Here is a 27046-nt window from a genome sequence, read left to right as displayed (position 1 = left end):
ATCTTGGTTCCATACTTATTTTAACATAAATGTGCATTTTTTATCGGCCGTAATAATTTGATGCTGCAACACCACATCTTGCATCAACACAAACATCACATCAAGTCATTTAGAGTGATAATTAATGTATCCTTTACATTATGGACAAAAAGATGGCATTAATGAATGCCCTTGCAGGCAAGACTTCCACTGTACTTTAACTTTCATATGCAGTACCTGTGAGTAGAATCATTGGCTGAAGGGATCATGCGCACGGCTGAGCCGCTGATGCAGTCACCTGAAGGTTAGCGCAGGGATTTGGAATTTGGTGTGGATGATGACGATAGCTCCCCTACTCTTCGCGAAGGACACCGTGGGATATTTAACGTCCACCGACTAACGCTGGTAGACGTAAGGCCAGTCCGAGGGACGGCACACACATTCATGAATTACCCTGCCTGCGAGACACCAGTATGACAATTTGTAGCTGGGTCGGGATTCAAGCCCAGGCTAAATGGCTCGGGGGTAAGAGTGCGTACCTCTCGGCTGCAGCACTTCGACAGTTAGACAGTAATGTACGCAGCAACTTCCAATTAGTACCATTTGACCTCATAGCGGACCACTTGATCTTGCTACGCACACAACATACCTGATCACTTCTCTTTTTTATTTTTAAGCGGTGAAGCCACCCAACGGTGAAGCCACCCACACAACCTTTCTAACCCAACGTGTTTATTTCTAAAGGGTTCTAAAGTGTAATTGTAGGGGGTTCTAAAGGGTATTTCTAAAGGATTCTGAAGAGCAATTCTAAAGGGGAATTCTAAAGGATTCTAAAGAGTAATGCTAAAGGGTTCTAAAGGGTAATTCTAAAGGATTTTAAATAACAATCCTAAAGGGTTCTAAAGAACAATTCTAAAGGGTAATTCGAAAAGAGTTCTAAAGGGTAATTCTAAAGGATTCTAAAAGGTAATTCTAAAGGATTCTAAAGGATAATTCTAAAGGGTTCTAAATGGTAATTCTAAAGGATTCTAAAGGATAATTCTAAAGGATTCTAAAGCAAAGAGTAATTCTAAAGGATTCTAAAGGGTAATTCTAAAGGATTCTAAAGAATAATTCAAAAGGATTCTAAAGGATAATTCTAAAGGATTCTAAAGGATAATTCTAAAGGATTCTAAAGGATAATTCTAAAGGATTCTAAAGGATAATTCTAAAGGATTCTAAAGGATAATTCTAAAGGATTCTAAAGGATAATTCTAAAGGATTCTAAAGGGTAATTCTAAAGGATTCTAAAGGATAATTCTAAAGGGTTCTAAAGGGTAATTCTAAAGGATTCTAAAGGATAATTCTAAAGGATTCTAAAGGGTAATTCTAAAGGATTCTAAAGGATAATTCTAAAGGATTCTAAAGGATAATTCTAAAGGATTCTAAAAGGTAATTCTAAAGGATTCTAAAGGATAATTCTAAAGGGTTCTAAAGGGTAATTCTAAAGGATTCTAAATGGTAATTCTAAAGGATTCTAAATGGTAATTCTAAAGGATTCTAAAGGATAATTCTAAAGGGTTCTAAAGGGTAATTCTAAAGGATTCTAAAGCAAAGAGTAATTCTAAAGGATTCTAAAGGGTAATTCTAAAGGATTCTAAAGAATAATTCAAAAGGATTCTAAAGGATAATTCTAAAGGATTCTAAAGGATAATTCTAAAGGATTCTAAAGGATAATTCTAAAGGATTCTAAAGGGTAATTCTAAAGGATTCTAAAGCAAAGAGTAATTCCAAAGGATTCTATAGGGTAATACTAAAGGATTCTAAAGAATAATTCAAAAGGATTCTAAAGGATAATTCTAAAGGATTCTAAAGGATAATTCTAAAGGATTCTAAAGGATAATTCTAAAGGATTCTAAAGGATAATTCTAAAGGATTCTAAAGGGTAATTCTAAAGGGTAATTCTAAAGGGTTCTAAAGGGTAATTCTAGAGGGTTCTAAAGGGTAATCAGAGGGTTCTAAAGGGTAATCAGAGGGTTCTAAAGGGTAATCAGAAGGTTCTAAAGGGTAATCAGAGGGTTCTAAAGGGTAATCAGAGGGTTCTAAAGGGTAATCAGAGGGTTCTAAAGGGTAACCCTAGAGGGTTCTAAAGGGTAATCCAAGAGGGTTCTAAAGGGTAATCCTAGAGGGTTCTAAAGGGTAATCCTAGAGGGTTCTAAAGGGTAATCCTAGAGGGTTCTAAAGAGGAATGCTAAAGGGTTCTAAAGGGTAATTCTAAAGGATTTTAAAGAACAATTCTAAAGGGTTATAAAGAACAATTCTAAAGGGTAATTCGAAAAGGGTTCTAAAGGGTAATTCTAAAGGATTCTAAAAGGTAATTCTAAAGGATTCTAAAGGATAATTCTAAAGGATTCTAAATGGTAATTCTAAAGGATTCTAAAGGATAATTCTAAAGGATTCTAAAGGGTAATTCTAAAGGATTCTAAAGCAAAGAGTAATTCTAAAGGATTCTAAAGGGTAATTCTAAAGGATTCTAAAGAATAATTCAAAAGGATTCTAAAGGATAATTCTAAAGGATTCTAAAGGGTAATTCTAAAGGATTCTAAAGCAAAGAGTAATTCTAAAGGGTAATTCTAAAGGATTCTAAAGAATAATTCAAAAGGATTCTAAAGTATAATTCCAAAGGATTCTAAAGGATAATTCGAAAGGATTCTAAAGGATAATTCTAAAGGATTCTAAAGAGTAATTCTAAAGGATTCTAAAGGGTAATTCTAAAGGATTCTAAAGGGTAATCCTAGAGGGTTCTAAAGGGTAATCCTAGAGGGTTCTAAAGGGTAATCCTAGAGGGTTCTAAAGGGTAATCCTAGAGGGTTCTAAAGGGTAATCCTAGAGGGTTCTATAGGGTAATCCTAGAAGGTTCTAAAGGGTAATCCTAGAGGCGTTCTAAAGGGTAATCCTAGAGGGGTTCTAAAGGGTAATCCTAACGGGTTTCGTTCGTCTCTAGGCTTTGCCTATTTCATCTATCTATAATTCCAGTAATCTCTGTGTGTGTGTGTGTCTGTCTGTGTGTTTGTCTGTGACCGCTGTTTCTCGACAACCACGGGTCCGATATACTTTAAACTTGCCAGGTATATTGCTGGGGACCCGAGGATGTGCCTTTTCAAGGTTTCATATTAATCGGACAATTACTTACCGAGATATGTCCAAAAAACGCTTCAACCAATCAGAGAGCAGCGAGCTATCACGTGTGCCGAACGTGGCGATCAGACTCTGCCTCGGACGGCACATTTGACAGCGTATTCATTTATTTCACGTTGGAAAACTATGTTGCCGTTAAACTATGTTTTAAAACGAATTCAAACTGCGATTAAATTAAAACGATTCATCCTAACTGCGATTTGCGAACTTCCGGACAGTGACGACTGTCCGGCAGCACGCTTTCCGGCATCCAATCACAGAACGCTTTGTTGCGTAGGCGTGGCCGATGTGAGACGAGCGGAGCTGAGCGCGTTACGAGCTGACCGCCATTACGGTACGTAATTCGATTTCTTATGCGCATTATTTCTCCCAATTCATTCATCTCCCAATTTCTCCCAATTCAATTCGTATCACTAATAAAAACGAATTTGCGATTCATTCGCTTTCCTGCGCGTTTGTGCACGCGATGGCGATTGCTTTACCAAACTCCGGAAGCCGTTCGCTTTGGACCAAACCATTGCATGAGGGGGGGGTTCTGTGGTCGTTGCGAATGGACCAAACCATTCATGTAAATAGAGGGGGGGGATTGTCACTGTACTCGCAAGCCGTTCGCCGTTCGCTTTGGCGTTGCGAATGAACCAAACCATTTCATGTAAATAGAGGGGGGGGGGGATATAATTTTAGATAGATATATAGTACGGGCATATATATAGTACGGGCATGCCCTAGTATTAAAAATGCCAAACTGAACCCCTTCCTACGGACACGTGTGCGACTTTTAACAGTGATCCAAGCCTGGGATTTGAACCTGGGTTCCTCACACATCATGAACCATACCAGGTGGGTACACGCACAAGCCAATCCATTGATGAGCAAACCCAATGATATTCACTTAATAATAATGACGATGATGATCCCAAAATCTTACCCGCCAGCAGGAAGGCTTGTTGGGCTTGGATGTAAACGTTCCGGGCACCGACACCAAGATAGAGTCTCTCTCGTACATGGATGGCTCTGTATTCGAGAAGAATCCAAGCAGCAAACGGAAAATAAAGCGATAGTCAAAGCAAGGGGGAAGGAGGGATAAAAATAAAACGAGGATCAAGCTGTACGACAATAAAGTGAGAAGAAACAGAGACGCAAAACACACGGAAGAGAGGAATCACGTCAAATGCACGAAGGATGCAACAATAAGGAGGAAGAACCACAATACAGCTGCGCAAAACGCTGATTCCTCACAGAAATCAGGTAGCACGCTTCTGAGAATTGTAAAGTGAAAAGTAAGGAGCTATAAGAGAATAATATCGGGTCCCAATCCTCAAGCTTCCTCTCCTCAGACTCCCAAGAGACTTTGTCACTTTCCCCACGACCGACTGTCAATACCCCCTAGCCGGTTCGTGATTGGTTGAATAGTTTAAACGACAATCTGACTTTTTTTTTAAACGCTCCTCCACGCGTTTATACAATTTACTTTAATATTTTAAAACAAAATTGTCGTTCAGATGAAGAAAAAAAATAATGGGAATTTTTTCAATCGACTATATCGCCTGCGAAACCGTCGCCTATTTCACACCTGAAAACACAAATCGCTTATCAACCAAGAAAACATGATTATGCTTTTCTTTTGTTTAGAAACCAAAGACCACCACCAATAATCGCTTGTTAAAAAAATATCCATTAAACATTAGTACAGCTTATAAGTGTATATGATGTAAATTATACTGTCGTGTGCTTTGAAGTCTAGATACACATGAAAGCTTACTTGTTATTAAAATTAAACACAACTAATACACCGCCTTAATTGTAATATATTTGTGTGATCGATCACATCTCTTACTAATTATGGGCATCATGATTTAGTTAATGATGATTTAATTTAATCATTTAACTCTTACACGAGCCTCGATCTTGTATCCAAAAAAAAAACAATTGTACCGGTACTTGTAAATTTATGGACCAGACAAAATATATGTCTGCGACTGTACAAGAACTCGTAGTTCGTCCTTTTCGAAACATAAATATTTACAGACATTTGGGGTGCTTTCCCCACGATGAACCCCCAAAGTCTAAATTTGTACAGCGTAGCCCATAGGGCAATGCCGTCTGGTCTGGAACAGCGTTTATCTGTCTGTCTGTCTGTCTGTCCGATCTATGTATGTGAAGCGCGGTGCTACGCGTGCTTGCTTGCACAACAAGAAGGAAGCGGACAACGCGGTGAGTTTAAGAGTCTTTATTAAAAGAGCTCACTGTAGCACTGGCGCGCTCCGGGCTGCGCGCCCGGTGTATATCCCGCGGCCACGCCTACTCCTCGGGCGTGGCCGCCGCCCACTTGGTGCGTGGAATGATGCCCTCACACCAGTGAGCTTTCGTGTCCGCCACACGCGCCCCCCCCCCCCCCCCCCCCCCAGAATTCCCGCGCACCTGGAGGGCCAGTTTGCGGGGCAAATGGATGAACCGGCCGAAGCGCCCTCTGGTGACCGGCGGCGTCCGGGATGCAGGGATGCCAGCTGGGATGCCTCCGGCTGCACCCGGGATGGGCGCAGGACCGGGGGGTGGCGTGCCGGCGGGCCTGGGCGGTGCCGGGGGTCCGCCCGCAGGGGGGCGGCCCCGACGCGGGGGCCGAGCCACCGGCGGTGGGTGGTCCACGTCGAGGTGGGCCGGTTTGAGGCGATCCACCGAGACGCGGTCGGGAGTACCGCCGATGTCCAAGGTGAAGTGTTTCACCCCGGTCTCCAGCACGCGGAAAGGCCCATCGTACGGGGGCCACAGTGGTGTCCGGTGGGCGTCGTGCCGGACGAAGACGTACTACGCGGTGTGAAGCTCCAGGGCGACGTCGGTAGGCGGGTGCCCGTGGTGCGCAGTCGGCACAGGGGCGAACCTCCGGACGGTCTCCTGCAGCGCGGAGCGCTCCTGCGCCGCGGACCACGGTGCCGTGGGGTCGGGGAGGAACTCGCCCGGCACCCGCAGCGGTTGTCCGAAGACCAACTCCGCCGCGGATGCGCGCAGGTCGTCCTTGGGCGCCGTCCGGAGGCCCAACAGGACCCAGGGGAGCTTGTCGACCCAGCCGCCGTCGCGGAGGGTGGCCCGGAGCGCGGCCTTCAACGAGCGGTGGAACCGCTCGCACAGGCCGTTGGCCTGGGGGTGGTAGGCCGTGGTTCGGTGCAGCTGGACCCCGAGCCCCCGCGCGACCGCCCCCCAGAGCTCCGAGGTGAACTGGGGGCCGCGGTCAGACGATATGTCCGAGGGGGCATCGAACCGGGCGACCCAGGTGGCGATGAACGCCTGTGCGACGTCCGCCGCCATCATCGCCGCCAAAGGCACGGCCTCCGGCCACCGGGTGGTGCGGTCCACCATCGTCAGGACATGGGTGAAACCCCGCAAGGGGGGCAGAGGTCCCACCAGGTCCACGTGTACGTGGTCGAACCTTCGTTCCGGCACCGTGAACGGGGCCAATGGGGCCTGGGTGTGCCGGTGCACCTTCGCGCGCTGGCACGCGAGGCACGTCCTGGTCCAGCCACGGACGGCCTTCCGGAGGCCATGCCAGACAAACTTGTCGGCGACCAACCTCTGGGAGGCCTTCGTGCCCGGGTGGGACAGGCCGTGGGTGGCGTCAAACACCTGGCGCTGCCAGCCCATGGGCACGATGGGGCGAGGCCGCCCGAGGGAGACATCGCACAAGAGGGCCGCGCCGTCGAACGGAACCTCGGTGACGCGGAGGTCCGTGACGGCAGTCCGCAAGGCCTGGACACCGGGGTCGGCGGCCTGGTCCGCCGCCATCCGGGCATAGTCGATGCCAAAGTGGACGGCATGGGCGACGGACCGGGAAAGGCAATCCGCCACCGGGTTGTCCTTCCCCGCGACGTGCCGGATGTCCGTCATGTACTCGGACACGGCCGAGAGGTGACGCTGCTGCCGGGCCGACCACGGCTCGGCGACCTTGCCCATCGTGAAGACCAGTGGCTTGTGGTCGACGAAGGCCGTGAACGCACGGCCCTCGAGCAGATGGCGGAAGTGCCTGACCGCCAGGTGAAGCCCGAGCAACTCACGGTCGAAGGTACTATAGCGGCGTTCGGGTGGGCGAAGCTGCCGGCTGAAGAACGCCAGCGGTTGCCAAGCACCACGCACCCATTGTTCGTGCACCGCGCCCACCGCGTAGTCCGAGGCGTCGGTGGTGAGGGTGATCGGTGCATCGGGCGCCGGGTGCGCGAGCATGGTGGCGTTAGCCACGGTGAGCTTCGCGCCTGCGAACGCCGCGTCCATCTGCGCGGTCCAGGTAATGTCACCTTTGTCCGGCTTCCCTCGGAGGGCCTCGTGCAAGGGGCGCAGGAGCTGGGCGATGCGGGGCAGGAACTGATGGTAAAAGTTCACCATGCCCAGGAATTCCTGGAGCCCCTTGATCGTGCGGGGGCGCGGAAACCCCTTCACCGCCTCCACCTTGGCCGGTAGGGGGACGGCCCCGTGCCTGGTGACGCGGTGCCCCAAAAAGTCAATTTCAGCGACACCGAACCGGCACTTGGCGGGGTTCACGATCAGGCCGTGCTGGCCCAGACGTTCGAAGAGCGTGCGGAGATGGTGAAGGTGCTCTTCGCGGGACGCGCTGGCGACGAGGATGTCGTCCAGGTATACGTACACAAAATCCAAGTCGCGCAAGACGCTGTCCATGAGTCGCTGGAACGCCTGAGCCGCATTCTTCAAACCGAAGGGCATCCGAAGAAATTCGAACAGTCCGAACGGCGTGATGACCGCCGTCTTCGGGATGTAGACGCGTATGAGTTCCACCTTCGAAAAGAAGGACATGCCCGCCAACCGAGCGGAGAAGTCCTGGATGTGGGGGACGGGGTAACGGTCGGGGGTGGTGGCATCGTTGAGGCGCCGGTAGTCCCCGCACGGTCGCCATCCCCCGCCGGGCTTTGGCACGATGTGAAGCGGCGACGCCCAAACACTCTCGGAGCGCCACACGATGCCGAGCCGCTCCAGCGTAGTGAACTCCACTTTAGCAACCGCGAGCTTCGTCGGCTCGAGGCGTCGTGCCCGGGCGTAGACCGGTGGCCCGGCTGTGGGGATGTGGTGTTCCACCCCATGCTTGACGGCCTCCGCCGAGAAGGTGGGCCGCGAAAGGGCCGGGAAGCGGGCGAGGAGGCGGGTGAAGTCGTCCGCTGCCGGAAGTGTACAAACTAACCTCGCCGGGACCGAACCGCTCAGCAAGCCGCTTGGCGAGCCGCTCGGTGAGCTGCTCAGTGAGCCGCTCAACAAGCTGCTCAACGCGCAAGCATGCGAGCTGAACATTTCAGCCTGGACGAGACGTCTGTTCTTCACATCTACCAACAACCTGTGTGCACAGAGGAAGTCCGCACCGAGTAGTGCTATGGGGACACTAGCGGTTACGAACGTCCACTCGAAGCGTTGCCTTCCGAACCACAGGGAGAGGCAGCGCTTCCCGAATGTGCGTATGGGTGTTCCGTTCGCGGCAAGCAACACGGGGCCCAGGCCCGCGGTGTGCTTGTCGGACGTAGAGGCAGGGATAACGTTCACCTGTGCCCCCGTATCGTATAGGAAACGGCGCCCGGACAAGGTGTCCGTTATAAAATGAAGGCTGCCGGAATGGCCGACGCTCAGGGCCGCTACCGAGCGCCGGCTTTGTAGTTTCCCGACTTGCCGAAGGAGCAGGGCGGGCGACACTACCGAACCTCATGGTTGAACTGGGCGTGGAAAAAACACCAGGTTGGCGGCGGGGGCCGCAGAGGCCGCGGTTTTTGCCGCGGTGGTGGGCGGGGCGTGGCGGCGGCCGCAAGGTGTGCATCAGCATCCGCCACGAGGTGTGCATCAGCCTCGGGATCCCCGAGGTGTGGTGCATCAGCATCAGGGTCAGCCTCGGGATGCGCGGCGGCCACGCCAAAACTCGCCTGCGCGTCCAAAGACGCGAAGAACCTGTCGGCTTCGGCAGCGAGAGCCCGGGGTTCTGTCGTCACAGAACCGGCCAAGGCGAGGCGGACTTGTGCCGGCAGCTGGCGTCGAAATAACGCCCGGAAAAGAGCATTCGGGGTTTCGTCGCCCAACAACGACAGCATATGGTCCATGCGGACCGACGGTCGCGTGTCACCGAGCTCGGGGAAGTCCAGGAGGCGGTCGGCCCGTGTGTCCACCGTGAGGCCGAACGTGGTGATGAGGAGACGCTTGATCGCCTCGTACCTGCCGTCGGCCGGTGGGTTCCTCAGGACCGACACGACGTGGCCGGCCGTGCTGGGCCCAAGGGAAGCGACCACGTGGCAGTACCTGGTCTCGTCCACCGTGATGCCTCGAAGTCGGAACTGGGCTTCTGCCTGCAGGAACCAGACTTCGGCTTGCGTCTCCCAGAACTCGGGGAGTTTCATTTGGACCGCGTTGTTTGCCATTGCGATGGCGTATTCGGGGTGGTCAGTGACGGCTGACCAGAACGTCGGAGGGTCACCAAATGAAGCGCAGTGCTACGCGCGCTTGCTTGCACAACAAGAAGGAAGCGGACAACGCGGTGAGTTTAAGAGTCTTTATTAAAAGAGCTCACTGTAGCTCTGGCGCGCTCCGGGCTGCGCGCCCGGTGTATATCCCGCGGCCGCGCCTACCCCTAGGGCGTGGCCGCCGCCCACTTGGTACGTGGAATGACGCCCTCACGCCAGTGAGCTTTCGTGTCCGCCACATATGTATGTATATCACTTCCGCTGTAATTTTGCAGGTTTATTCCCTTTAAAAGTCGTTTTCTCTGCAACCGTTTGTCTCATAGACACAACATTTTCACCATAGGAGCTCCTCCTTCTGTAGAATTCCTTAATGATAATTAAGACGGTGTAGCGGTTACCGGAAGCATGGCACAATTACCTTGCACCGGCCGATGACGCAACCGGCGAGCGGTCACTTGTCCGGACTCGCCCGGGCGTGTCCAGACTTGCCTTTCCCGGGCGAACACTTGTCTTGCATACCACGCCCCGTTGAGAGGCGTGGCTTACCTATTTGCATACCACGCCCCGCCTGAGAGGCGTGGCTTTTTGTGTGTTGAGTTTGCCTTATAAATTGCCGCCCCTTCGATGGGCTGATTCAGTGCTTTTGAGTTCTTTCGTATTGAGCTAAAATAAATAGCTCGGTGAAACTTCGTTCCTGTGTCGTCCATTTTGTCTGGCTTTATCGTGCGAGCACAGCTCCCACAACGGCATAGGTCACGTAGTAGGGCGCCATCTTGAAAAAAAACAAAAAACTTTGTATCTTTATCAAGTGAGGCCGGTGTGGGCGGGACGAGTGCGGCCGCTGTGGGCGAGGCCGAGTGAGGCCTGTGTTGCCTGAAATAAAAAATGGTGCTTGATCCTCTCTGCATGTCCGCATCTTTATAACATACATTACACTCTATATCCGAAACCGCTCCATGGAAAAAATTGAAAAGTGGCTCATTGTAAAGTACTCCCCATGAGGAACAACATATGCTAATGATGATGGCATAGGTGCCTTCATTATGACGTCATAAATCGACAAGTAGAACGCTTGATCCGATCTGTATGAAATTTATTGAGCGTAATCTCGGGATAAAAAATTATGACGTCATTGGTCACATGGTTCAGCAGGGATTTTTTACGGCCTAGCCGGTAGGGCAAAGCCGTCTGCTGGAACAGCGTTTGTCCGTCCGGTGTATGTATGTATGTCCCTCACAAATGTCCACCAATCAGAGCTGAGGATCTGGTCACATGACAGGGAGACAGCAGATCCTCCAATCAACCGATCCAAGCCCGGCTACGCCATTGTTAGACGAAGGGTCTTGTTTTTAATCGCCTAAAACCTCTGCCCGCCCCCCATGCCCCGTATGTCACCCCATACACACCTACTTTAATACTGCACCCTTCACTGTTTCCATAATCATCAAACAGTTTTACAAAGCTGTCCAATGTAACCAAACCATTTTTATGCCTCCGCCCCCAAAGGTGGCCGGAGGCATTATGTTTTCGGGTTGTCCGTCCATCCGTCCATCTGTACGGGCTAAACCTCGTTTTTCTCAGCAACCATATGTCCAATTGAGACAAAACTTTCAGGATAGGAGTGACACCCATGCAGAATGTTTTTTTATGATAATTGTGACGTCATAGGTCACGTGGTATGGCAGCCATATTGGATTAAACACAAATAATTAAAAAATTATTTCTCAGAAACCGCTGAATGGAAAAATTGAAAATTTGGCACATTGTCAAGTATTCCCAATGGGGAATAAAAGCATGATAATGATGACATCATAGGTGAAGTGGTATACCAGCCAAAAATGTTTTAATGGAATTCCTTATCCTAAAAATCTGAAATTGCATGCACATGATGTATATTTTTGTTTTTTTTGTATACAGAGTCGAGGCTCGTGAAAGAGCTAACATCATGATGTACGGACTCAATACAGATGCAGTGAATCAACATAGCAATTTTCGGCAAGCAGGATGACTAATTGGTCCGTCAGTGAAGCGACAGGTAGGCTCTCCTATTATCTATCTATAATTCCAGTAATCTCTGTGTGTATGTGTGTGTGTCTGTGTGTGTGTGTGTGTGTGTGTGTGTGTGTGTGTGTGTGTTTGTCTGTGACCGCTGTTTCTCGACAACCACGGGTCCGATCTAATTGAAACTTGCCAGGTATATTGCTGGGGACCCGAGGATGTGCCTTTTCAAGGTTTGAAATTAATCGGACAAGTGGTTCCCAAGGTATGGTCACCGTACTCGCAAGCCGTTCGCTTTGGCTTTGCGAATGGACCAAACCATTTCATGTAAATAGAGGGGGGGGGGGGGTTCTACCGTACTCGCAAGCCGTTCGCTTTGGCTTTGCGAATGGACCAAACCATTTCATGTAAATAGAGGGGGGGTTCTGTGGTCGTTACTGCCACGTGGTTTCAAAGTTTTTTTTTGTTGTTGTTGTTTGCACGCATGTTTTTTTGCACCCACGTACGGGCACGCCCTAGTTGCAGTAATACAGATAACTACTTGAGGACGAGCTCTGAGCTTCATTCAAATGGGCCTGGCTCGGGCGTGGCTTCAAACCAAACATCTAACCCTCACCCAGTAAATGTCGGTACGGCATCATGTTTCAGCAATTTCTGTGGCTTGTTTCCCAGGTAGTGAGCCTGTTGATCAAATACGAATGCTGACGGCTCACAGTGTTCTTCGCAAACAACACAATAATTTGAATAAGCATATAGTGCCTCTAGAAAGTCTACACCCCCTTTCGAAATTTTCACCTTTTGTTGCCTTATAACCAAGAATAAAATTGCATTAAATCAGATTTTTTCCATCTATATTTACACATCGTAACCCAAAATTTCCAAGCGAAAACCAAATTCTACAAATTTCAGAAAATTAGTTATATATATGTATATATATATTGTTACGGATCTCAGAGACGGCACTCCCCTTAGCAAGGGGGGGTTAATCCCCTTGGCCTGTTAAGCTGGCCGTCTCTAATCCTGGTACTTATAACGCTCCTTTGCGGGGTGAAATTGGTCAAGGTGTTCTCCCGAATACCTTTACCAATCCCTCCGCAAAGCAGGGAGACAAGTACCGCTCGAACCACGGACAATATGGTATTTGCCGAGCGGTTTAGCAATCCGCGATTCGAGCCGTTAGCAATTGACTAACCTGATTCTGTGCGTTGGCCAAATCGTGCCACAGGTACTCAATCGAAACATAGGACTAAAGCGATCGGGGGAGAATGAAATCAACAGGGGTAAGAAATAACAGACATTTATTAATTATGTACACCAAAACCAAAGAAGAAGAAACGAAAGTAATATACAGGACGAAGAAGAAGAAGATACACAGGGCAGCCTTAAACAGTCTTATATTATACCCCCGGACAAACAAACAGACTCACATGACAGGGAATGGCAGGCAGGAATGACTGGAAGAAGGAGAAGGGTCCATGCAGGTGACAGGGTAGGAAGGTCCGGGCCGGTGCGCATCGTCGAGGTTGGCTCCAGTCCACGCTCCGGGCTCGAGGCGAAAACCCGGCAGCAGCTGCACGTATTCATTCCACGCGGTAGGGGCTTTTCGAAGCAGCTCGTCAGAGAGCTCCGCGCAGCTTCGTCTCTCTCAGCCAGACCTCACCAAGCGCCGTATCCAACCCAAGTCGACTCTCTCAAAAGGCTCGCGCTGGCACTTATATTACGCACTTCCAGATCAATGCACGCTTCATAGAGCCACGCCCGTGATGGTATTTCGTCAGCCCTGGTTGGCTGGTAAGGGCTCGCTGGCTCCACCTCTGATGGTGCGTCGACGTGCCACACCTTGTTCTTGTGGCCCCGCCCCCTTCTTCCTCGGCTTTGAGACCGCGTGCGCAATGGCGGTTTGGGGCCAACAACCGAATCAAGGCAAGGAGCAGCGAACGCCGCCCGACTGCTACTTTGAAGCGCGGGTGAGACGATTGGGGAAATTGAAAGGGGCCTATCTTATTTGATTAATGCAATGCAGATTCAACTATTGGGAACAGATCCTTAACTGAAACACATAATAATGAAATAACTACGGAGAGGTCTACGATATATATATATATGTATATATATATATATATATAACTACGGTATATATATATGTATATATATATTGTTGCGGTTCTCTCACCGGTTTTCTTCCCCTTATCAAGGGGGGATTAATCCCCTTGTCTTGACTGGCCTGGCGGAACCGAGCCTTGTTACGTCCTTTCCGGGCGAGCGCAAAATAGGGTTTCGGGACCAAATTCTCACTCGTACCTAAGTACTCGCGCCGCCACGGAAACGAGGTAGCAAGCCTTGCACGAACCACGTGAGGTTGGAGTACGCCGAGCGGTTTGCGTACACGTGATCCACGCAGTCTTAGATAGTGGAACCCGATTGGAGCGATCTTATTCGTGCCACGCTTAGTCAATTAGAGAAATCACAGGAACGATCGAATCAAGAAGAAAGGAAGAACAGATAGGTTTAATTATTCCCACATGTATTTACAGTTCAGGACGAAGAGACACAGAGCAAGTTTAGACAGTCTTAATTACCCTAGGACAATGGGCCGTCTCACACACTCACACAGGGGATTGCAGATGGGCAGGTGTTCCCCAACGCGTTCAGGGATGGTCCTCATCCAGCTCTCCACGGCCACGTGCGTCCCGCGAAGATGGTGATCGGTGAAGACAGGGGCTCGAAGCGCGTCTCTCGAACAAAGGCGATATATCGGGCGGAATGGCGAGGGGCGGACTTTTCCTGCAAAAGGGGGTACTTTTACGGCAAAGGATGGTTACTCAGCCTCGTTCACTCATGCGGCTGAAATGCGCTATATCGATATAAACGCGCCTGGCTGCACCCGCGTATATCTAGCGACCAACTCTTCTTCCTCAATTCACTGGGTGTTGGTTAGCGCGCACGTTCTCGTGCAATGATCAAGTTCTCTTAGCCCTCCTCTGCAAGACCTTTTATCGCAAGCTCCCCGATGCAAGTCTTCTGCTTCAGTCCTGTTTGCCGCAAGTCCTGTCGAGGGCTTTCACGCAGGGGGCTTTATAGATACGCCCCTCGAACCCTCTGGAACTCACCAGACTTTTTCACCACGCCCTCTGACGCCACCACCCCTGAGCTCTGATTGGCGGCTCATGCTTACCGTCATCGTCTCTTCCGCTCTGCCTCGACTCCGCCCCGACCCTCCTCCGCCTCCCTCGTGTTAACTCGCCCAAAATGAACCAACGTTAACAAACTGTATTGAGGTGACGGACGTAGGATGATCGGTGGCAGTAGGGCCTATTTTCCTGGCTTTACACAATGCAGAATTAACACTGGAAAGGGCCTATTCTCACACATACTAAGAAATAAGTATACTACAAATGAGGCTACATGTTGCTTGTGTGACTATCTATGGGGGGCAAACTTTAACCTTTATTAGGCTCACTTTACAAACCTCAAAACCGTAGCAGTATATATATATATATATATATATATATATATATATATATATATATATATATATATATATATATATATATATATATACATATATATATATATATACATATATATATTGTTGCAGATCTCCCGAAGCCCGTTCCCGTTACAAAGGGGTGATTAAACCCCTTTTTTACCCCCTGGGTCTTCGGGTCTGCGAGGCCAAATCGCCACTTCCGGGCAAACGTGAAAAAGGGTATCGGGACAAATTCGCACGTACCTTTGTTGCCCACGCTGCCACGAAAGCGGGGATCGAGCCTCACATGAGCCACGCTCAATCAAGTATGCCCGAGCGGTATGCGTATCACGTGACTCGTGCTGTTACTTTTATTGGAACCCGATTCGAGCGGTTTTATTCGTACCATGCGAAGCCAATGGATGGAAGGGACAGGATGGTCAAATCAGAGGAAGAACAGAATTTATTTACACTTTTTGTACAATGAATCAGGATGAAGGCAAGGGGACACAGAGCAGAACTTAATCAGTTTAACTTATTCCCAGACAAATGGGCCCACTCACACACACGGGGAGATGGAGGAAGAGAAGTTCGCGCGCCAGGCGCGCTTGGCCGTCAGTCGCCCCGGGGCAGCTCGCCCGGCGTGGCTCTCTGATGTTCACGGCAGGTATCCAGGCGAAGGCAGACAGGAGGAAATCCTCGCGGCACGTATGCAGGCAAAGGCAGGCAGGAGGAAATAACGCGTCTGTGGCCTGGCGCGGGTCGTCCTTTCGAGCACGCAATTAATACAGCGCAGAGCACGGGGAATGGGGGAAAGTTCGCGTACAATAGGCAATTTGATTCTTCATTCTGCAGCTCCACTCGCGTTCTCATCTGCCTTCTGCGTTCTGCGTTCTGACTCACGCACGTCCTGCTGCTGTTCTGCGTTCTCTTACATTCTGGTTAATGGGCTCAGGGCAGGACCTTATATGGCACCTCCCTGATCTTACCCGAATGTTCCAAGCCCCGCCTCCTGCCGCAGTGGTAAGCCACTCCCCTCGAGCCCTGATTGGCGGCTCGTTGCTTACCGGCCACTCCCCCTGCAGCTTATCCCTCCGGCCTCGGTAGACTTGCCCAGGCCTGCCGCGTGGCATCCCAGCGCCAAACCAAAAGCACCAAAGCAAAGCTCCAAAAGGACACCTAATCTCACTGGCCTACTCAACGCAAAACTAAACACAGGAAAGGACTGCACTTACATTTACTAAGAAATAACTGAACTATCGCGAGGCTTCATGTTGTGGTGCAACTAACTAAGAGGGGGAATTACCCTTTATTCCAAAACCACAACAATATATATATATATATATATATATATATATATATATATATATATTTATATATATGTATATATATATATATATATATATATATATATATATATATATATATATATATATATAATATATATATATATATATATATATATATATATATTGTTGTGGATGAGAATTGTGTTTTTTTTGTGTTGTAAAATATCACCCTCCTTCCTCCAGTTGTTGTGTATAAAGGTCAAAGGGCGTCCCTTAGTTAGGTCATATACAATCACGTAGCCAAATCATAGATCTCCCTGTTCAGTAGTTATCTCCTTATTGTGTGTATTAGATTAAGGCTGTGTCTTCCATTAATTGACACTCCATTGCACCGAATTCAGACAAGGTAGATTCCCTGCACATTCCCCTTTCCTCAATTGCCAACTGCATTGAGCGGTCCGCTGAATTCTGCTGCAGCTGTGGGTTGTTGTTTTCGCTGCAAGACTCCATTAGCCATGAGGTCGTCTCGGAGCCAAAGGTGGGAGGAGTCGGCCCAGCACCGGGAACAAGGCGTGGCCTTGCCAACGCCTCCTCTAAGGGCGGGATCGGTGAGCCCTCGCGACCAATCAGGGCCGAGGCGACCTCACCGATGGGCGTGTCCTGGAGGCCGGCGGCTTGATCGCCCGAGGGAGATATAAACGCGCGCGGAAGCCTTTTGACAAGTTGAGTTGCGTCAGATATACAGCAGATGCGTGACCCAGCTGAGTTCTGCAGAGAGCCGCCTCAACCAGCCCCGTTTCAACCAGCCGCGTGAAGCCCTGACGGGGCAGCGAGTGACCCTGCCGGTGTGCGGTGTAAAGCCGAATACAAGGAGCTGCCGGCTCCTCGCTTCCCGCCCGGAGTGGACCTGCTCGCTGTGCCCTGTGATTCCACCTGCTCATCCCTCCAAACCATTCCTGCCATTCCATCCTCTTGTGTATGTGAGTTTGTTTTGTTTGTCTTGTCCCTGGGTGTAAGTAAGACTGCCATAGGTAAGCTAGAGTTTCACTGTGTCCTTCTGGTCCGTCCCTCTTTCTGCATTATTTTATTATCCTTCCTTCTTCCTTGGTTGCTTTCAATTGTGTAAATAGTAAATAAATCATATTTGTATTTCTTACCCTTTGCCTTTCTTTCCTCTACATCCGTCGTTGTTGTCTTTTCCCTCATTGAAAACCTGTGGCGCGATTTTGGCCAACGTTTGAGAATCGGGTCTAGTTTCTGTTTAAGGTTCGTGCCGCGGCTGCCATCCGCTCGGCAAATTAACATCTTATCCGCGGTCGCGAACGAAGCTGCTCACCTGCCTCTGGAGGGAGCTTGTGCAGTTTCAGGACTCACGTCGGTCAGTCACAAACGAGGGGACTAATCCCCCCTCGAGAACGGATCCGAGGCCGACGGAGAGATCCGTAACAATATATACTCAGAGGCAAAAGTTATTGTGACATGGAATTTTTTCATTGGTAATCTTGTGAATGAATTTTTGGATTTGAACCAGAGAAAGAGTGTGTTAAAATGGTCGAAGAAACGCAACCAAGCAGTTGTTGTTCGAATTGCACGAAATTTGCAAGAAGCATGACATATTCGAGAAAAATGGCCAGCAATGTTCACTTTAAAAGGCCAGACAACCAGACGCTTATCATTTCCACTCAATGCAGTCTTAAGAAGTGCAGAAGTCAGAAAAACACCTCTATTCATCGTTCTGGAACAAGTTCGACATGCCACGCCTTGGGGAAAATGACAGATGGAGAGCTATAGGTATGCTTCAGTCTGGTACCTCGCAGCGTGATGTTGCTCGTCGATTCAACGTCCATAGAAACACCATTTGGCACAGCTTCACCGAGCTGACGGTAGGACACGTGTCTACAGGTGCACAGATGAAAGTTACATCAGGCCATGTGTTCTGGAAGGGGATCGTTTTGGAGGTGGGGGCGTTATGATCTGGGGTGGGATAACAGCTGCAGCAAGAACGCCAATGATTGTGATTGAGGGGAACTTGAATGCTGTGAGGTACCGAGACGAGATTTTGCAAATGGCCGCTTTACCGTTTTTGCAACAGAACGGCCCTAGAGTGACGTTTCAACACAATAACGCCAGACCACACGTTGCTCGAGTTGTACAGCAGTATCTTAATCAGAACAATGTTTATGTGTTACCCTGGCCTGCAAGATCCCCTGATTTGTCACCCATTGAACACGTCGGGGATGAAATGGAGCGATGTTTACGACGTCATCCGAATCCTCCAAAAACGCTGCAGGAACTCCGCCAAATCCTTCCTCGGATATGGAATGATCTTCCCAAGGACTTTCATCGACGTTTAGTGGCCTCAATGAGGCGGAGGTGCCAGGCCTGCATCAATGCACAAGGTGGACACACTCGCTACTGACTGTGTGAACTTGCTTGTGAACCCCCTCTTGTGTTGTGGCTCAGTTGCATATGCCAGGTGCACTGTTCTTATGGACTGTTGATCGTTACCATACCTTGAAACATTTGTCTTTCCATGTAATAACATTTCATCCGTGGCAGTAAAAATTTAACACTGATTCTGTTTGTTGTTTGTGTGTCACAATAACTTTTGCCTTTGAGTATATATATATATATATATATATATATATATATATATATATATATATATATATATATATATATATATATATATATATATATATATATATATATATACCTATATATCGATATGTAACAATATATACATGCATCTATATGATACAATAGGAGTGTCTGTCCGTCCAACCCGAAACTACTCCCTCAGTTTTGGGGCTAGCCCACCAAACCTTGTTTGGAACGTTTTGGGGTCCCAGGGGATGTTGTAATTGGACGAACATTGGGTGGTTGGGGAGAGGGGTGGTGGGAGGGGGTAGGAGGTTTCAGAATTTTCTCGATAAAATTATGATTTTTAAATTAGCTCGATACGGACTTGCTCCCGAATCCAGAAATGAACAGATGACGAAAATGGGTTGGTTTGATAATGTCTCAATACAATTGTGATTTAACACAGTATTTTGGTGTAGTATTAATATGTGATTGGAATGATGCTGTTTGGAATGAAAATAGATATTGATTTTAAATATGAATGAGGACGTGAGGTGAGGGTTTCTACTTTCCAATTGTGACATTTGAGGATATGCCATATGCAGATTCGCCATTGACTGGGGATGAACCATTCAGACTGGGTAGTTTTTTTTCTCAAGTCCTTCACGAACCTGCTGTCAATGCCTGACGTTCGACTTAAGGTGGCACAGGAATGTGGAATTTATTGGTTCATCGTTTCCCATTCGCTGTTTTTTGCTCAAGTCCTTCACGAACCTGCTGTCAATGCCTGACGTTTGACTGAAGGTGGCACAGGAATATGAAATTTATTGGTTCATTGTCTGGAATTCACCGTTTCCACATTGTTTGTTTGCTTTTGCCTTCACACCCGTGCACAGCACGGGTACTTCACGAGTAAAATATAAATACAGATTGAAAGTTACAGGGCCTTCATTTACTAAGAGCACAGCTCTAATTTTTACATTGGTTTAAGACTCATGGAGGAGTCACATGCAGGACAAATTAATTGGTTGGCATCGGTGTAGTTTGACATTAATTTCAAGGACATAAGTAGTAGACAAATCCACACGGTACAGTCACGTGCAAACGTAAGTACACCCCATGTAAAGTTTTGACCTTTTCATATTTCAACATACAGCTATTTGATCTTCATTTCAACAATATTGATAGATAAAGGTGATATAATATTTAAAATATCATGAAACATTTACATTTTGTAGTCCATTGTATAATTTAAATAAGCATAAATGCAAATTTCGCATTTGGAAAAAGTAAGTACACCCCGACATTTATCACTACTTCAAATACCTAAAATTAGAATCAGGTGCATCAGCTCAGGTGCAAATGATTAGAACATCGTCAGAGAGGATCTTGGAGGAACCTGTCTTATTTAAACCTCAGACATTTCGTTTGGTTTGCTCTTTGTTGTTGAAGTGTGCGGCGTCACCATGCCTAGATCAAAAGAGCTCTCCGAGGCCTTCAGAAAGAAGGTTATAGATGCCTACGAGTCTGGGAAGGGATTTAAAAAGATCTCCAAACAATTTGAAATCAATCATTTGACTGTCCGGAAGATCATCTACAAGTGGAGAAGATTCAAAACAACTGCCAACTTGTTCAGGCCAGGCCGCCCCAGCAAGTTCAGCCCGAGAGCAGACAGCAGGGTGCTGAAAGAAGTCTCTAAGAACCCCAGAATATCATCACGGGACCTACAGGTAGCTCTTGCCACTGTTGATGTCAAAGTGCACGAGTCTACCATTAGAAAGAGGATGCACAAATTTGATCTACATGGGAGGTGTGCCAGGAGGAAACCTTTGCTGTCCAGAAAGAACATCAGGGCAAGACTAAAGTTTGCCAATGAACACCTCGGCAAAGTCCAGCACTTCTGGAACAATGTGCTCTGGACAGATGAGACAAAGGTAGAGCTATTTGGCCACAGTACCAGAAGACAAGTTTGGCGAAATCCAAAGACAGCATTTGACCACAAGAACCTGATACCAACTGTAAAGCATGGTGGTGGAAATATTATGGTTTGGGGCAGCTTTGCTGCATCAGGGCCTGGGCAGCTCACCATCATAGAATCCACTATGAATTCTTCATTGTAGCAGAGGGTGCTTGAGGATAATGTGAGGCCATCTGTCAGAAAGTTGAAGCTCAACCGAAGGTGGACCTTGCAACATGCCAATGACCCTAAACATACCAGTAAATTAACCAAGGAATGGCTGAAAAGAAAGAAATGGAGGGTTCTGGAATGGCCAAGTCAAAGCCCGGATCTAAATCCCATCGAGATGTTGTGTGGGGATTTTAAACGAGCTGTGCATGCAAGAAACCCCTCAAACATCGCACAGCTGAAAGAATTATACATGGAGGAGTGGGCAAAACTTACTCCCAGTCGATGTCAGAGACTGGTAGACAGTTATAAGAAACGCCTACTTGAGGTTGTTTCTGCCAAAGGGGGCAATACCACCTAATACAGCCAAGGGTGTACTTACTTTTTCCACATGCGAAATTTGCATTTATGTTTATTTAAATTATACAATGGACTACAAAATGTAAATGTTTCATGATATTTGTTATATTATATCACCTTTATCTATCAATATTGTTGGAATGAAGATCAAATAGCTGTATGTTGAAATATATTGAAAAAGTCAATACTTTACATGGGGTGTACTTACTTTTTCACGTGACTGTATATTGGATTTGAACCCAGGTTCCAGCTACACAAGTCACCAGTCCAGATGGGGATTGCTAAACCAAAAGAAAGCAACTCTAAAATTTTAGTTTTAAAATATTTAAGGCTCAGGATGAAGGAATTTTCTTTCATCTGTCGGAAAGTGAAACGTTGTGAACAATAATTTTAGATAGGCCATGAAAATAAATAATAAATAGTAAAGGCAAAGTACGCTGCCAGCAGAAAACAAGAAAGAATGAGGGAGAGTGACCTTCAATAACAAGTCATTGTTGTCTTTGAGATAAAATAATTTAAACAACCAGCACAAAAGAGGACAATGAGTGCCCATGAAAACAAGTTTGTAGAAAGGATTAGAATTCCAGTTTTCAAGCGTAAGCAATGTCTGGAGAAACCCTTTTCCTTGGTTCGTAATCAAATCCGAATGGCCCAATTCTGTTTGTTTGCAAACCGTACATAACTAGTCCTCGACTTTGTTTTTTGTTTTTTCTCACGTGAGAAGGTGAAGTTTCTGGTATAAACTCTCGACTGAGATTCTGCAACAAGCCCGGATGGCATCAGCTCATGTGTCCTAAATATATGCTCTGCCACTCACACACATGCTCCTTCTGCACTGTTCACCCCATCATTTGCTCTTGGCCACCTTCTGTTTACTTCAAAGTCAGCCCACATCACTGCATTACACAAACTCAGTGCAAAACCTGTCCTCAACTACAGGCCCATTCACTTGCCTCCAATTATAAGCAAAGCCATGGAATCCATAATTCCAGTTGACGTCAAATCCTTCCTTTTCTCCAACAGCCATATCTCAGACTATCAGTTCTGATTTGGAGTAGGTCACTCCAGTAGGTATTCAGAGTAGGTGCTTCTGCTATCCCAACAATAGATGGAGGCCCTCAATGTCAGACATGAGATCAGGGCCATCTTTCTAGATATATCTTAAACATTCAATACAGTCTGGCACCCACCTTGCTCTCCAAACTCTCTGCCTACAGCATCCAAGGCCACCTCATCTAATGGCTTACTGACCTTGTCTACTGCCGTAGCCTGAGTGTGGCTCTCAACGGGATTCTTTCATCTACTCTCCCTGTCGAGGCTAGAGTGTCTAAAGGCGCTCCAGCTTGTTCCTCAACTTCATCAATCTTTCACATTTACTGGATAACCCTGCATACCTCTTTGCTGACAACTTCACTCTCTGCTGTAGCATTGCTCATCCTTCAGATAGGCAAGCAACAGCCTCTTCCCTCTCTGCAGACAATGATTGAATCAGGAGCTGGATCAAGTCTTGGAATATGTCTTTAAAATTTGACAAACCTCACACTCTCACTCTGTTTCTGAAAGGAAAATCTGGTGAACCCTCCTATCTACTTCCTTAAAAGGTCCACAGACACTGAATTTCTTTTGATGTGATTATATAGATTTTTAGGTAATAAACAGCTGTTCACCACCATCTCTTATCTTCCCCCATCCAAAACCTTGATCTTTTCTACCCCCGGTAATTTCACCCCAAATCCACTTTTTTGAAATACCAACTTCTGTCCTGGAAGTCCTTGGTGTCCCTGTGTTTTATACTTCTCCCATCCCCCTCCCCTTCCCACGCCTCCCCCCCCCCCCAAGCCCTCTCCCTCCCACACATCTCCCGATGTCCCTGCTCTTAAATGTTGTGTTTGTGTGCTTCCCCTTCTCTCCCCATCTTGTCTACCGCTCCCTCTTTTTATATATTTTGTTTGTCCGTTTGATTTTTTTTTTGTGATAAATGTTAGCTCTTTCACGAGCCTCGATTCTGTATACAAAAAAACAAAAAAATCAAAAAAAAACAACAAAAAAAAACCAACTGAATGTGGTTTTCAATTCTAATAATTTTTTGAAGTGTTACAGTTAAAAAGGCAAACCCGTCGGGTACCACCCCTAAAAATCAAGATGGTCGTGAGGTCATCTGTGTGACGTAATCAAAGACAAGGTTGCCTCAGCATGCAACAGGCAATGGCCGCAAAACTCGCTTCAGACTCATCAGAAAGTGAATTTGATGAAGATTCTTCTGATCTAGAATCCTCTAATAGTCAAAATCATTATAAAAACTACCCGCATCAAAAAGATTCCCATGACGTAGCAGGTCACGTGGGAAATAAAATCGGTTTTTTTGGAGAGCGAGGTCAATCGCGTGCAAAAGGACACTAAAAAATTAATATCTTCCTTCCAAGCCATTTATTCAACGGAATAATTGAATACGTTCAGTCACTCAAACGTTTGGGCCTCACAATTAGCCATGATTTTTCTTTGACAAACCATATGTTCAAATTGGCCACCAAAACAAGCCAACGACTGAACATCCTCCATCTTTCAAAGTCTTTCTTTGGCAAATTAGAATTTAAAAAAATCTTATCGGGTCTTCATTCACAGTTCAATGGATTATGGCTCTCACCTTTCTATTGGTGCCCCAGCGGCCTGCCTCACACCTACACTTATTGATGCCGAGGAAACTGAGGTCCTCCAAATCCTTGGAATCTCCTGTGATTAAGTTGTCTCTGGGCCTCTTACTCTCACATCTCAGACAGGTCAGTGGCCTATCTCCTACCACTTCCATTGGTCTTGCACCCTCTGCCCTTTCCATGCTCTGTCTTCCCCTCTCCCCGCCCCTCAACCCACACCCTCAGGTTTTTCCATGGTGCACAGAGTCTGCTGGTAATCCACTTCTAGATAAACTCCAAAAATCTAGGCTCACTGCTCACTTCCACTTATTTCTTCCAAATTCCTCACACCTGTGGAACCAACTTCCTCAGTGCAACGATCGGGGATGCCTCTTCGTGGTGGCTGTACCCCCCAATGCAAGTCCGGGGCCAATTCTTCCCTGCTGCCTGGATTTGTCAAGGCAGCTTGGCAACGGTAAGAGTACCAATCGGTGCCCATGGACCGGCCCTTTTCCTCTTGTGTGTCTCTTCCCTCTCAATCTCTCTCTAACTCTGTCGTGGCCCTGACTTCGTGAAGGGGTGGGGGGAGGGAGGGGGGGGAGTACACCATCCCGGAATCCTGGATGTGGGGGACCTCTGGGTCTCTCCTGTGAGATCGATCGGCTGTCTCCATGCCACGGGCTTGTTCGAGAGAACTAACCAGCGCTATACTACAACAACAACAACAGCAACAACAACAACAACATCAACTTCCTCAGTCTGTTCAATACCATTCTTCCCTCCAGGGCTTCAAAATGGCGGTCCAACACCACCTCAGGTCAGCCCTTAACCATACTCATGATCTTTTCTACCCTCATTAACTTTCTCCCAGTCCACCCTTTCCCTTCCTCTTCTTTCTGTGTTTGAACTTATATGCAGCTTGTTCACCCCGTGTCCTCCTCCCTCTCCCTTTTATCTTACTCTTCCCCATGCCCATTCTTCCTCATAGTGTCCCTCGAGCCTGATGTTGGTGTGTTACAGTGCCCCCCCCCCCTTCCTTTGCATTATGCTCTTAAAAAAAAAAAAAAAAAAAAAAAAAGGTTGGAGGATACATGTTCGAAACGTACGCACAAAGACGTACTCCGCTGTGCGAAGCGCCGGGGGGATGTAGGACTGGGGGCCACCGTGGTGGGACGTCGGCACGGGGGGAAATCGTCGGGCGGCCTCCTGGAGGTCCGAGCGCTGGCGAGCGGCGGACCAGGGACTGGTAGCGTCAGGCACGAATTCGCCCGGGACGCGGAGTGGCTGGCCGTAGACGAGCTCGGCGGCGGACGCCTGGAGGTCTTCCTTGGGGGCCGTGCGAAGGCCCAAAAGGACCCACGGCAGCCGGTCGGCCCAACCGTCGTCCTGAAGGCCGGCCATGAGTGCGGCCTTCATGGAGCGGTGAAACCGCTCGCACAACCCATTGGCTTGGGGGTGGTAGGCCGTGGTGCGGTGCAGCGTGACCCCCAACGAACGGGCGACCGCGCCCCAAAGCTCAGACGTGAACTGTGGGCCGCGGTCGGACGAGATGTCCGCTGGTGCGCCGAAGCGCGCGACCCAGGTGGCGATGAACGCCTGCGCCACGTCGGCGGTGGTGGTGGAGGTGAGGGGCACGGCCTCCGGCCACCTGGTGGTCCTGTCCACCATGGTGAGCAGGTGGGTGAACCCCCGCGAGGGGGGCAGGGGACCCACCAGGTCCACGTGGATGTGGTCGAAACGCCGTTCAGGCACGGCGAAAGGTGCCAGCGGGGCCTGGGTGTGGCGGTGGACCTTGGCTCGCTGGCAGGCCGTGCAGGCGTTGGCCCAGTCGCGGATGTTTCGTCGAAGGCCGTGCCAGACGAAACGCGCCGACACCAGCTTCTGAGAAGCTTTCCGGCCCGGGTGAGAAAGGCCGTGGATGGAGGCGAAGATGCGGGGCTGCCAGGAAACGGGCACGATGGGGCGAGGCTGGCCCTGGGAGACGTCGCAGAGCAGGACGGTGCCCGCGAAGGGGATGTCGGCCAGGCGGAGGCCCGTGTCCGCCACGCGGAGTGCCTGCACCGAGGCGTCGGTGGTCTGGTCGGCCGCCATGAGCGTGAAGTCCACGCCGAGGTGGACCGCGTTCGCGCTGGCCCGCGAAAGGCAGTCGGCCACGGCGTTGTCTTTGCCGGCGACGTGCTGGATGTCCGTGGTGAACTCCGACACGGCGGAGAGGTGGCGCTGCTGGCGGGCCGACCACGGCTCCGTGACCTTAGCCATTGCGTAGACCAACGGCTTGTGGTCGACGAAAGCCGTGAACGGGCGGCCCTCCAGGAGGTGTCAGAAATGGCGAACGGCCAGGAATAGCCCGAGCAGCTCTCGGTCGAACGTGCTGTAGTTTAACTCGTTCGGCCGGAGTTGCCGGCTGAAAAAAGCGAGTGGCTGCCAAACCCCGTCCACCCATTGCTCATGGACGGCGCCCACCGCGTAGTTGGAGGCGTCCGTAGTGAGGGCGATGGGCGCGTTGAGCACCGGGTGAGCCAGCAGCGTTGCGTCGGCGAGGGCCCGTTTGGCACTGGCAAAGGCCGCGTCCATGGCCGCGGACCAAACAATGTCATGCTTGGCCGGCTTGCCCCGGAGGGCCTCGTAAAGGGGCCGCATGAGCTGAGCAGCGCGGGGCACGAATCGGTGATAAAAATTCACCATGCCGAGGAACTCTTGGAGGGCCTTGATGGAACGGGGACGCGGGAACGTGGTGATGGCCTCGACCTTGGTCGGCAGCGGCACGGCCCTGGTCTTGGTGATGCGGTGGCCCAAAAAGTCAACGGTCGTCGCGCCGAAGTGGCATTTGACCGGGTTGACAATTAAGCCGTGCTCGCTGAGGCGACCGAACAGTGTTCGGAGGTGGAGGAGGTGCTCGGCGCGGGACGTGCTGGCGACGAGGATGTCGTCCAGATAGACGAAAAGAAACGGCAGGTCGCGCAGCACGCCGTCCATCAAGCGCTGGAACGCCTGGGCCGCGT

At 48.9% G+C, this 27046-nt stretch overlaps 1 protein-coding gene across 3 annotated transcripts in view; it reads right to left on the bottom strand.

Annotated features, from left to right (window-relative positions):
- Positions 1 to 4576, bottom strand: part of MAN1B1 (mannosidase alpha class 1B member 1) — a 144034-nt gene extending 139458 nt beyond the window's left edge. Inside the window, exons 1-2 of one of the 3 annotated variants that reach the window (XM_068124690.2) lie at positions 4396 to 4576; positions 4085 to 4170 (exon numbers count right to left, since the gene is read on the bottom strand). In XM_068124690.2, the coding sequence (XP_067980791.2) occupies positions 4085 to 4162 (78 nt within the window). In that variant the 5' untranslated portion in view covers positions 4163 to 4170; positions 4396 to 4576. Of the gene's footprint in view, positions 1 to 4084 lie in introns of all 3 variants that reach the window. The other 2 variants (XM_068124691.2, XM_078783432.1) reach the window with 2 other exon arrangements.
- Positions 4577 to 27046: the final 22470 nt, after the last annotated feature.

The sequence above is a fragment of the Myxine glutinosa genome, chromosome 8 (assembly GCF_964187855.1).
Source record: "Myxine glutinosa chromosome 8, kmMyxGlut1.1, whole genome shotgun sequence".
NCBI lineage: Eukaryota > Metazoa > Chordata > Myxini > Myxiniformes > Myxinidae > Myxine > Myxine glutinosa.
The sequence above is the reverse complement of the archived record's forward strand: the minus strand, read 5'-3'. Positions and strand labels throughout refer to the sequence as shown.